The following is a 12,567-nucleotide window of genomic DNA, read 5'->3' on the forward strand; positions in this document are numbered from 1 at the left end:
TTCCGATCCTGTGGGAACCTACGACGCACTATGCAGACGTGCCTGACACTACTCCCGCTAATGTGCTGCCAACTCCCCGTACTTTCTCCTCTGCAGGACCCTCGACACCGTCAGCAGAACCCTCGGCTCTCCGCCAAGTCAGGGGCAGAGGACGGTACTCTCCACAGCAACCGCCACTCCGTCTACAGACGCCACCGGACGCCGGCGTGATCTCCACAAGGATAAAGGGCTCCCCAGGACGACTGTCACGCCTGATGCCATGCTCCACAGTGTACTTTCTACAGCAACCACCCACTGCACCCCCCCCCCCCCCGATTCGGGGAGAAGACGACGACTTCTGAAATTTCCCCGTGCATGTAACTGCCCCTCCTTGTGCCTATAAAAGGAGGAGGCGGGCTCCTTCCCAAGCCATCACTCCACTCGCACATGAACTCACCCCCACTCGCTCACTCCCCCCGATATTGGCACTCGCCTCAATCCCTCTAGCAGAGACTTGGGAGCTTCCCTCCCTCTCTCGCCTCGGTTGTACTCCCCTACTACAGGCACTCCGGTGCAAGATAATACAGTGCACTCGCACACCTTGCTGGACGTACGGCCCCATGGCCAGAACCAGGATAAACCCTTGCGTTACTGTGTTACCTCTTGCATCAACCGTCTAGGATTAGGGACACATAGCATCGTTACTAGTTAGTGCTAGGCCGCAAGGTCTGGACACCGACATCACGGTCGCCACCGCCAGCCCGAGCCCGCCCGAGGCCGCCGCCGCTCACCGGATCCCATGGAGGTGGAGCGCCTAAGGGGGGAGTAAGGGGAGGGAGAGGGAGAGAGATGAACACCTTCATGGGGAGGGAGAAAGGCAGCTGTGAGAGGGAGGAGTGAGGGGAAGGAAACCCCAACTCGTCATTATATACTCTAGGTGATATATCGAGCCGAGATGGGTTGTTTGGGCTCCAAGATGGACTCGGTCTATTAATTGAGGCAGATTTTTATAATTGGACCGTCTTTGAAAAGGAGTATTAATAGAGGCGGTCACTTTTATATTGACCGCCTCTGTTAATCGATTGTGTGAGACGGTTTCTTTAACAGCTCGGTTAATAAGAAATGACTGTCTTTGTTAATGCTGGTCATTAACAAAAATAGTTATTTTTTATGTCTGCCTCAGAGATGCTTAAAAAGATCATAATAAATCATTTTTTTATAGTAGTGGCCTTCGTTGCTAGCGGCTGCGGCGAGATTGGCGTCACCCCCGAGGCCGCGTGCAAGATGGCAACCTCGGGCATCAAGAACAAGAAGACGAAGATGGTCAAGGACTAAGGTCGAGCAGAGCTACATCGACTCGCTGATCCTCAGGTAGTACAACGCTTACGGGTGCGCCTATTGGGAGGTCGAGGTCAGGGTTGAGGATGAGCGAGAAATTTCGATATTTAACCCTAACTTCGGAGGCCTCACGCGTTCTAACACTAAGTTCGCAAGCCTTTTGAAATTTGACATCGTGCGTGCGAAGTGTTTCGAAACAGGGGGTTTTCACCTATTTTCCATTTTTCCCCCCTATCTCCATTAATCTTTGCCTTCCCCAGCCAAGGTAAAAAGACCTATCTACCCTTTGCCTTGTCCACTTGAATCGATCAGGAGGGATCGAAGCCATCATTCTCCTCTGTTTGTTCTCCTCTGTACTTCAGACTAGAGATGTCCCTACAACCTCGTTCAAGCGGACTGATGTTGTTTCCCCCAAAAAAATTTTGACAGCATATGGCCATAATTTTTTGATTTAGGGATGACAAGTTGCATGCTATATATAACATTCAGATAACACATAAACATTGCAATATATGTAGCATCAGATAGCATTAGGGGCCTCCTAGATAGCACATAAACACATGGTCACAACATCATCCAGTTCCACAAAAGCAACCATGAAACATAGCATTGGGGTTCATAGTTTCCCAACAAAACAGCAACACAAGTTTGGCTAAACATAACAGTTTGGCATGAAGAACATTTTTTTGCCTTCCTTGGAGTGGTCTTCTTCTTCACAGCTAACTTCTTTCTCCGAAGCGGGGTGACTGTAGTAGTAGGAGAGGTCATAGTAGTAGTAGGTGAGGTCGCAGCATCATCAAGGACCACTGAGAACTGACCTACATGAACACCTAGTACAAATGCTGCATCCGGATGGACCCTACCGAGTAACGGAACAAAACAAAAGCATATGCATCAGTGAGCATATGCAAGACACGACATCTCCCCATTTCAATCCTCAAAAAAATTAACAACACAAGCTTAGAGATTTTAGATCTTACATAGCAGAAACTTCGAAGGGGATCATGGCTCTCCCTCAGGGCCGGTGGATTCGGCCGTTGTTGCTGGCACCCGAAACCCTAGGTAGGGTGGCCGCATCCGTGGCGCTCCTCCTGCGCACGCCCAGTCCCTCGCGGAACCTTGGCGGGGCCTGGTAGGGGGTACGCAGGCGCCGCCGCTCACCGGAGATGGGCGCCGCCGCTTGCCGGAGATGGGGGCTGCCGCTCGCCGGGATGGGGGGCGATAGGGAGCAGGGCCTCCGAACAGGAAAGAATGAGATGAGATGATGTGGGTTCGATCGCCTCCCTGATGATTCAAGTGGATTAGGCGAAGGGTAGTTAGGGTTAAATATCGAAATTTCTCAGGATGAGCAGGTCGAGAGATCAGGGACGACGAGGGTTATGAGGACTTAGCTTTAGCTATCATAGTGACAGGTAGCAGTAGTGGTTTCGTGTCAGCTTACACTGCCAGAAATATGGGCTTTAGTACCGTCTCTAAAGCCCCCTTAGTACCGGTTGCGACAACCGGTATTGTGTCTCCGGTACTAATGGGGGAGCCATATAGTACCGGTTGTAAAAACCTGGGCACGCGGCCACAAAAAAATCAACTCCTCCGTGGAGTTCGAACTCGCGACCTTTAGCTTCGCGTGTATCTCCCCTACCATCCCACATACACATCACTTGTGATTGGATAGGATATGCTATCCTTTTGAAGTAACCCCGGGAGAACCATTTAGTGCCGGGTCATAACACCACCCGATACTAAATGATCATTTAGTACCGGGTCATAACACCAACCGGTATTAAAATGCCACCATTTAGTACCGGGTGATATTATGACCCGGTACTAAATGTCCGACGGCCTCAGTATCCGGGGACCATTTAGTACCGGATTTTAACACCACCCGGTACTAAATGGTGGTATTTAGTACTGGATAGTGTTACAAACCGATATTAAATGGTCTCAGGGGGCACTGTGCTATATGACCGGTACTAAATTGATATTAGTACCGGCTCAAAAGCAACCGGTATTAATTGAATGGGGACGAATGCCACTTTTTCTAGTAGTGTTAATTAATTACCGTAGCCGTTGCCAGCATAGGTATGGTGTACTAGTTGGTTTACGGAGTCGCCAATGCAAACTAATAATGACATTATAAATATGCTAGCTATATACTGTATCTGTGATGCTACGATCATCAAACAATAACGGCTGATGGTTGGCACCAGCGAGGCATGGTAAACTTATGGAGAAAATTTCTTATTTGATACCGTGTGAGTGCCGACCATATCTGATGAATTCGAATTCGCAGACTTGAGTGTATGATCATCGATCCAGTGGTAAGAATTCGGGGTCCACCGTTGCAAGGCTGGACGATGCTAGACAGGAGCAGGAAGATGGCCAAAAAGCTTCTCGAGAGAAAGGAGTTCCAGGGCATTCTTATATTCTGTAAAGTTAATCTATGCAAGATGAAGTCTGGAGTAGCTTCCCCGGCCCCTCCCTAAGTCATAATCCACGGCACTGCACTGGAACCCATGGCCATGAAGCAGGGGCGGCAGCGGCGTCTCTCATGGCTAGACGCTGGTGGCTCTCCGCTTCGTTCGGCGCCATCTGCCAGCCGAGGCCGCTTCGACACCTCCTGCTCTCCCTCCCTTGCTGGCTTGGACGCCTGGCTCCTGGTCGCGCATATAGATATCCATCCGGGCCGCCTGGCCCGGCCCTATTCCTTACCGCGCCGTGCCGGGCACGGGCTCACAGGCCTATTTCGTGCCGGGCTAGCCCAAAAAGCCTGCACGCCGCTGCCGTGCTCATGCCGTCCGCCGCACGCCGGCCTCGCCGGCCCCGCTCGCCGCGCACGCTCCCGCCGACGGCGCTTGCGCCCGCTCCTACCGCACGCCTGCCGACGCCGCCCGCGCCCGCCCCTGCCGACGTCGCTTGCTGCCGGCGGTGACTGGGCAAGGGAGATTCGCGAGCGACGGCGTGCTGCGGGTCTGGTGAAGCCTCCGCCGGGGTCTGGTGGAGCCGCGGCCGCCGCCGGGGTAGGCGCCTGTCGCCGGGATCTGGGGGAAGCATCGTCCGCCGGGGTCTACGGAGGAGCCGGCCGCGGGATCTGTGGAGGGAAGGCTCGGGCGGAGGGAGGCGGCGGCTCAGTCGAGTGTGGGAGGGGAGCGGCCGAGGGGGGCGCCGGAGGTGGAGGAGAGGTGGGGGAGCGGCCGAGCGGCGGAGATCTGGAGGAGCGGGAGAGCCGCGAGCGGCGGACCGGCGGTTGAGGAGCAACGGAGTCGCAGAGATCTGGCGGAGCGGGTGAGGAGCGGGGTGAGGGACCGTGAGGACTGAGGAGCGGGGTGAGGGCGGGGCTATTTGGGCTAGGCTGCTCCCGGCCGTTGGGGCAGCGGGCCTTGTACCGGGCCGGCCTGCTCCCTCGTGTCGGGCCGTGCCGCCCGGCGTGCTGGGCTGGCGGCCCAAACCCGGCACTACCTGTCGGGCCGTGCCAGCCTAGGCACGATACAGGCCGGGCCAAAAAACCGGGCCACCGGGCAGGCCGCCGAGCTACGGGCTGCATGGCCAACTGTAGTCGCGCACCACGGCCGCGGCAACTTTATCCTCAACCCGTTCACTGGAGCAAGGGCCCTAACGGCCAGCCGACCCAGCCTCTACTGTAGCTGCCTGGCAAAGCCTGAGCGCGATGGCAGGCTGATGAGATGACGTATAATTACTGAGCCTCACTGTGGAAATACAAGCTTATGTATCTGATCAGATTGGCATGTGTTTTTATCATCAAGTCTGAATAAACACATAGTCTTTGTTTAGTTGCATCCAAAATTCCAAAATTTTATAAAATTTCCTATCACATCAAATTTTTAAACGTATGTATAAAATATTAAATGTAGCTAAACAAAATAACTAATTACATAGTTTGTCTGTAATTTGTGAGACGAATCTTTTGAGCATAGTTAACCCATGATCAGATAATAATTAACAAATACAAACAAAAGTGCTACAGCACCAAAATTTCAAAAGTTTTTGCAACTAAACAAGGGCATAGTGCAAATAAATTTCGATTGGTTCTGCACTTCTGCAGTTCTGCTGCATTATCACCGGTTCACCCCAACCTTTGGCTCCAATAACGAAGTCTATGTGAGATATGATCCAAACTACTATCCGCCTTGTAATCGGATGGCATGCATCTGACTCGGTACCGCCATGTGCAGATACCGAAACTCCAAAAACCTTTTTCCTCCATTGAAGTCAATTTTAATATTCAGAGCCGATAATACTACCTAGGTTACAATATAATTCGGGAATCCAAAATTAGAGATTTCTAAATCTTTAGTATCCAACTTTTGGTGATCTCTAAACATTCAAGATGCTATAATAAACCAGCAATAACGGCTGAACCTAACTACCTAAAGCGAGACAACAGGGATTGACGCGAGAAAAACGCATCTCCGAATCTCAGGCCACCGGAACCGCGGAGGCAACAAGCGGTGATGGCGAGATCGCCGCGGCACCTTCTGCGCACTCGCCGGTGAGCAGCAGCCGGCCGATCTCGTAGCACACGAACGCGTCGATGCAGGCGTACCGGACCTGCTCCACCGTCAGGCGGAGCTCGTCCCACTTGCTCATCGTCAGCCGCTTCGGCTTGTCGATGTGGGCGCCCGTCACCTCGCGCGTCAGGGCCTTGAGCCCAGCGTCGCGGAGCTTGGGCCGGCCGAGCGCCTCCGCCGCGACTTGCCTCAGCTCCACCGCGTTGGCGACCACGAGGCCGCAGTCCTCGGCAAGCCGCCTGACGTCTCCGTCGATCGCCACGCCGAGGAACCGGTGGTCGGGGCAGGCGAGGAAGTCCTTGAGGGAGCCCGGGACGCGGTCGGCGTGGAAGATCTGGAAGACGAGGCCGCGGCGGCCTACGCAGAGCTGCAGGACGGCCATGCGGTTCCGGCGGCGGCCGTGGCCGTCCTCCGGGACGACGACGCGCCACTCGGTTTCGATGCCGACCTCTCGGAGGAAGGCCTCGACGGCGTCGCCGGAGGACGTGACGGTGGTCCGGATCACGGTGCCGTCGTCCATGACGACGTCGGTGTCGTACGTGCCCTTCATCGTCGCAGCAGTGAGGGCTTTGGGTGTTGTCTCTCAGGCAGCAATAAGCCAACACGGCCGGATGGATTCGCCTGCGTTTGGCCTTATTTTGAAGGGAAAAAAGAGGGAGTCCGATCGGAAGGGGAAAAAGAGGTTCCGACTCGACCGAGTCCGATCGGGAAAAAAAAATACCGCTAATTTGCGGTCAACCGCACGGGATCGATGCGTCCGGTCGATTTGCGGACATGACATAATTCCATATCTGGAATGGAGCGGGCGAATCTAATTCCCGGATGACCGTACGGAGCCCGATTTGGGAGCATATGTAAATGTTGTCTGTGTGTTCGGTGCTAGTTGTCAACTTCACATTGGGAACTGCGGTGAACTAATTTATTTTGTGGGTGTCCGCGAATGAGAATGGAGGAAACTAATGTGGACAAAAATTTCAAGAGAAAAAGTTTTGAGAAACAAAATTTGGGAGAAAAAGTTGGGGAACAAAAATTCAAAAGCAAAAACTTAAGATCCAATTTGGGGATAAAAATTTTAAAAATAACTTTTGGAGAAAAAATTAGAAGCAAAAAATTTTGAAAGCATAACTTTGTTACCTGGTTTGGGATACAGATTTCGGGAACAAACTTAGTCATTGGTTATAACTTATAACTAGGTAAGGAAAATAAAAAGTGAAACAGAAAAATTGAAGATAAATATTTTTGAGATCGATAAATTTTGGAAAGAAAAGTCGTCGTGCAAAATTTTTCTACAAGAAAAATTTCAGGAACAAAAAAAGTTGAAGCAAAAGATTTTAAGATAGAGAGATTGGAAATAAATGTTTTGGCATAAAGTTTTAAGATAAAAAAAATAAAGACAAAAATTAGAACACATGAAAGTGCGTGGCTGGAAGGGAACCATGTAGATATAACTGCCCATGTGCACGGGGAGCGCATCGACCGCGCGGAGGGCTCCGCACGATCGACCGCAGAACCAGTATGGCGAAAAAAAACTGCTATGAGGAGAGGGTTCTCCCGATAGGATTCGGTCGAGAGCCCCCCTCCTCCTTCCTCTATCTCTCTTCTTCTTCCTCATCTTCGTCTCCCTCCTTCCACCCCCGCCGCCCTCCGCCCCCACCGCCGCCCTCTCCCTCGCCAGCGTCACCTCCGACGCCGGCGAGGACCGCCACTCCAACCCCTCCTCTCCCCCTACCCCTCCCCCTTCCTCTCCCTTCTCTCCCATCTGCCTCCATCCGCCCCCGCGGCCGACCTCCCCCTCGCCGGCGTCGCTGCCGGCGAGGACCGCCGCTCGAACCCCTCCCCTCCGCTTCCTTCCTGTCCGCCTCCACCGCTCGCCCCCGCCACCGACCCTACCCACCGGTTGTCCACCACCACCCGGCCGGCAGCGCCATCGCCGCCGGCCTCGCCGCCCACAACCCGCCTCCTCCGCCGGGCCGGCCGCCGCCCAAGGCCATCCCTCTAAAGCCGCCGGCCATGGAAGCTCCCCCAACCCGAACCCCCAAACCCTAACCCGAACCCTAACCCCGCTGGCCTCCGCCGCCACCCCGGCCGGCGACGACCCCGCCGCCGACCGCCCCGCCCACAACCCACCGGAGGAGTTGGTGTCCTCGCCGGAGTTGGAGAAGAGAAGAACTGCAAATCGATTTGTTTTGTTACTTTCTTCTCACACTAACTGATTTCTCCTTGTAGGCTTCTCGAAAAAAAAACTCCGACTCGGAGTCCGATCGGATCAGCACTCAGCCATAGGTGTAGGCCACTATGTTCGATGGCTGAGGAATCAAGTTTGAAGAGGGTAAGCTCAGGTATATATTATGTACATACAGCTATTGATTAGCTGGTTTATGTAATCGCAGTCTAAAAAGTTAAGAGATAAATATTAAAAGTGTTGCAAATAACTTTGCCAGATTTTTTGATATCAGTGTTTGAAATACTGAAATTTGTTATGGCTGTAGATTGCTATCTAAATATTTTAGTTGCTTATTGAATCTTCGTAACTGTACATGTGACTATAGCTTCACCTTGAAAAAATTACATAAAACTAAAGTTGTTGAATTTGAGATCAACTATATCATAAGAAAGATTAGATGGCTTTGCAATGTGCTATATTGGACACTATTGACCTCAATAACATGATGATTTTGCATCAAGGAACGCTAGAAGAAGTATCTTTTTGTGAGCTAATGGATATTATAGAGTGTAAATATATGGTAATCAAATTAATTCTAAAAGTACAAATAAACTATTGTTTTAGTCTACGATATTCCCCGATAATTATCAAACATGTTAAATGTTGGAAAAATATAAGACAATGAGAAGATAATTTCATAAAGTACTCTAGAATTAGTAATAAATTAATTAAAAAATCCTCTAATATTTAAAAATTCTCTAGAAGGGGGGGGCACATATCACTACCTTTGATCCGTCTTGGCCTATAAATAGAGGACCTCCTTCTTGCCATGCCATCTATCTAAGAGCATGGTAGATGAGAAGTGTGAGTGCTAGAATAGTCATAAAGAGAGAGTGTGTTGTGTACTTTTTTGTAATATTATTGTGTTGTAATAAAATAAGTATTTTGTAAGTGTTAGTATCCAATTTTCTAAGTACTCAGTGTATTAGTTGTGATCTATCGTAGGCTGACTCTACCACCAGGGATCACAAAGTGTGGGATCACAAAGGGTCTGGGCTTCATAATATGAAAGGTCTGGGCGATGGCCGATGGGTCGATACTGGCTATTATTGTGTTGTAATAAAATAAGTATTTTGTAAGTGTTAGTATCCAATTTTCTAAGTACTTAGTGTATAAGTTGTGATCTATCGTAGGCTGACTTTGCCACCAGAGATCACAAAGGATCTGGGTTTCATAATATGAAGGGTCTGGGCGATGGCCGATGGGTCGATACTGACTCTCTACGTGTGCTTGGTGTTATTTTAAACGGAAAAAGAGGAGGCTCCGACTCCGATCCGAACAACCGAGTCCGATCGGATCAGTGCCCGGCCATAGGGGCAGGCCACCATGTGCGATGGCCAAGGAAATAAGTTAGGAGAGGGTCCAAGCTCACATATATATTGGCCGAGGACTCAAGTTACGAGAGGGTCCAAGCTCAGATATATATTATGTACATACATTACAGCTATTGATCAGCTGATTTATGTAATCGCAGTCTAAAAGTCTAAGAGCTAAGCATTAAAGGTGCTGCAAATAACTTTGCCAGATTCTTTGATATCAGCTCTTGAGATACTGAAATTTGTTATGGCTGTAGATTGCTATCTAAATAATTTAGTTGCTTATCGAATCCTCTTAACTGTACCTCTGACTATAGCTTCAGCTTAAAAAAATTACTCAAAACTAAAGTTGTTGAACAACTATTTGAGATCAACTATATCACAAGAAAGATTAGATGACTTTGCAATGTGCAACACCGAGAAGGCTATATTGGACACTATTGATATCAATAACATTTTGATGATTTTGCATCAAGAAACACCAGAAGAAATATATTTTTGTGAGCCAATGGATATAATAGAGTGCAAATATATGGTAATCAAATTAATTCTAGAAGTACAAATAAACTATTATTTTAGTCTACAATATTCCCCGATAATTATCAAATATGTTAAATGTTAGAAGAATGCAAGACAACCTTTTAGAGTATTCTTCACAAGACAATGAGAAGATATTTTTATGAAGTACCCTAAAATTAGTAATAAATAAATTTAAAAATCTTGTAATATTTAGGAATCGCGTTTCTTAAAGACTGGTGCCTCCTCCGGTTTCCTCCGCGTTTCACGGGTGGCGCTGCTCTCCGCATCATGCCACGTCGTCGAGATGAGCTCTGGTGCTGCGCAGCAGGTTCCAAGAGGGAAAAGTGCTCTTATGTCTTGATTTTTGTGCATCCCAAACTAAAAAATGCTCTACCTTGCGAACCGATTATCCAAATTAAATTTCGACTGCACCACCGTTGTGTTTCTTACGATAAGATCTTCAAAACTAGACCACACTTGATTATATTTATATTATATTTTTTCTAAAACATTTTTATTTTATTCATGAACATTTTCTATCTTGGAGAAATTTTTTTCTTGTTTCGAAACATTTTATTGGTTCTGGAACAATTTGCATCTCTAGAATATTTTTAACTCCAATGAACTTATGCAATGGTATGATGGTAGTCGCATATGCTATGAGTAGACATCCCTCAAGGCGGAAGCCTAGGCAAACTTCAAGGCTCCGTGCATCAGGATCATGACATGCTAGACACGGGAGGATGGACTACACGATCGCTCTGGCATCGCAGTCAGTGTAGAACGGGTTCAGCTTGGCACACGACGATGGACATGGAGGAAAAAAATACAACGTCATTCATCCGTGTCGTATGCCCAACTTCCACCCACACATATTGATGGATCCTGAACTGTGACTACCCCACATGCAGCGATGGGAAAAAGCAACAAATAAGGCTCAGGGTGCGGTTATATATCACTTCAAATGATATTTCCACCTATCATTACCTAGAGGATATATTAGATGGGCAATCATCAGCCCAACCGCGGAACTGTTTCCATGCTACGATGGGCCGTCATCAGCCCAGCCGCAGAACTGTTTCCACGCGTATCGCGGGATAATAGTTTTAGCTGGTGTGACCCACCTACATGCAAATTTAAAATAAAAAAAATTATAACTATTAAATCAAGCTTCTAAATTAAATTTAGATTGCACCATTGTTTTTCTTATGACAAAATCTTTCACGACATTTTGAAAAAAAAAAACATTTTTTACACTAAATAATTAATTTCAACTATTGGGAATAAATATTTCATACGAAAAAAGTTAAACATATCGAACAAATAATAATATACTACGAACAAAATATTAAACATCGCGAACTTTATATGAAGAACAAATACATCTACATTGAAAAAATATATTTTTATAAGTATACATAAATGTGATGAACAGCTTAGCTCATAAAAGGAAATAAATTATTTCACACTGGACTTATGAGTCCACAACACAAATAAATTAATACAAATTAAGCATGGCTCACTCTTAATTGTGATAAAAAGTTTGATAATATAGTAAAATGTTTTTTTTGAGATCATAGTAAAAGGTAAGTAAGTACAGATCTACTAATATCTTATAAAAGAAACAAACATGGTTGATAAATTATAAGAATGATAATTTATATACACAAACAAAGATTATGTACATGAGATTTATAATGAGGAGAGAGAGAGAGAATAGATAAATAAATAGATACAAAGGATTGGGAAAAATAAGGGAAATAGAAATAGAAGGAAAGAAATAGGAAAGAGAAGAAAAGAACAAGATAAATAAACAAAAGAAGAAAATAAATAGAAAATAACAAGATTTATTAGGTTCTTATCACTAATCACTAATATAGTGTAGATGTTAATTGGGAACATGCAACTTTATTTTGTAGAATTAATAGCTGATCATCTGAGCTTCTATTCATCATCATAACTCGGTCAAAGTTTTTACCAGATGCTATTTAAAATATTTGTAATAAATTGACTATTGAGAATAAGAAAAGGGAAGCATAGGCTAAGCAAAGCACACTATATTAGGGATACCCAATATATTTTTTTACATTTTTTTTGAAGAAAATTCTAAGTAGATGCTCTTTAACTCATTTATATTGTTAAAATTTATGGTAGTCATGCTAGGGCGCGCAAAGCGCGCTTAATGTTCTAGTTCTCTAAAAGGGGGACACATATCACTACTTTTTGATTCGCCTTGGCTTATAAATAGAGGACCTGCTCTTTGTCATGACATCTATCTAAGAGCATGGTAGTTGAGAAGGGTGAGTGCTAGGATAGCCACAAAGAGAAGGTGTGTTGTGTACTCTTGTGTAATAATATTGTGTTGTAATAAAGTAAGTATTTTGTAAGTGCTAGTCTCCAACTTTTTAAGTACTTAGTGTATAAGTTGTGATCTATCGTAGGCTGACTCTGCCACCCGGGATCACAAAGGGTCTGGGTTTTTCATCGTATGAGGTTCTGCCTTCCGAAAGCCAGCTTAATCTATTGGTAGGCTCTGCCACCCAAAAGCGAGAAAGTGGCTCTGCCGTCGAAAGTATCTTATACACTAAGTAGCTAGAAATTAAAAACTAACCGACTTTAGAGTGAGTTGGTATGTCTTAGGTGTAGATGTTCAGCTTAGTGGGTA

The 12,567-nt window shown here is 47.0% G+C and overlaps 1 protein-coding gene and 1 long non-coding RNA gene across 2 annotated transcripts; both read right to left on the bottom strand.

The window, feature by feature from the left end:
- Positions 1 to 2,010: 2,010 nt before the first annotated feature.
- On the bottom strand, positions 2,011 to 2,747 carry LOC120672290. The gene is made up of 2 exons (XR_005674047.1): positions 2,298 to 2,747; positions 2,011 to 2,176 (listed from the first exon to the last, which is right to left on the bottom strand). It is a non-coding gene; the product is annotated as an uncharacterized LOC120672290 (long non-coding RNA).
- Positions 2,748 to 5,751: 3,004 nt separating this feature from the next.
- LOC120674894 (Werner Syndrome-like exonuclease) lies at positions 5,752 to 6,393 on the bottom strand. Its single transcript, XM_039955996.1, has one exon. It carries the CDS (start codon positions 6,391 to 6,393, stop codon positions 5,752 to 5,754), a length of 642 nt encoding a protein of 213 aa, XP_039811930.1.
- Positions 6,394 to 12,567: the final 6,174 nt, after the last annotated feature.

This window comes from Panicum virgatum, chromosome 5N (assembly GCF_016808335.1).
Source record: "Panicum virgatum strain AP13 chromosome 5N, P.virgatum_v5, whole genome shotgun sequence".
NCBI lineage: Eukaryota > Viridiplantae > Streptophyta > Magnoliopsida > Poales > Poaceae > Panicum > Panicum virgatum.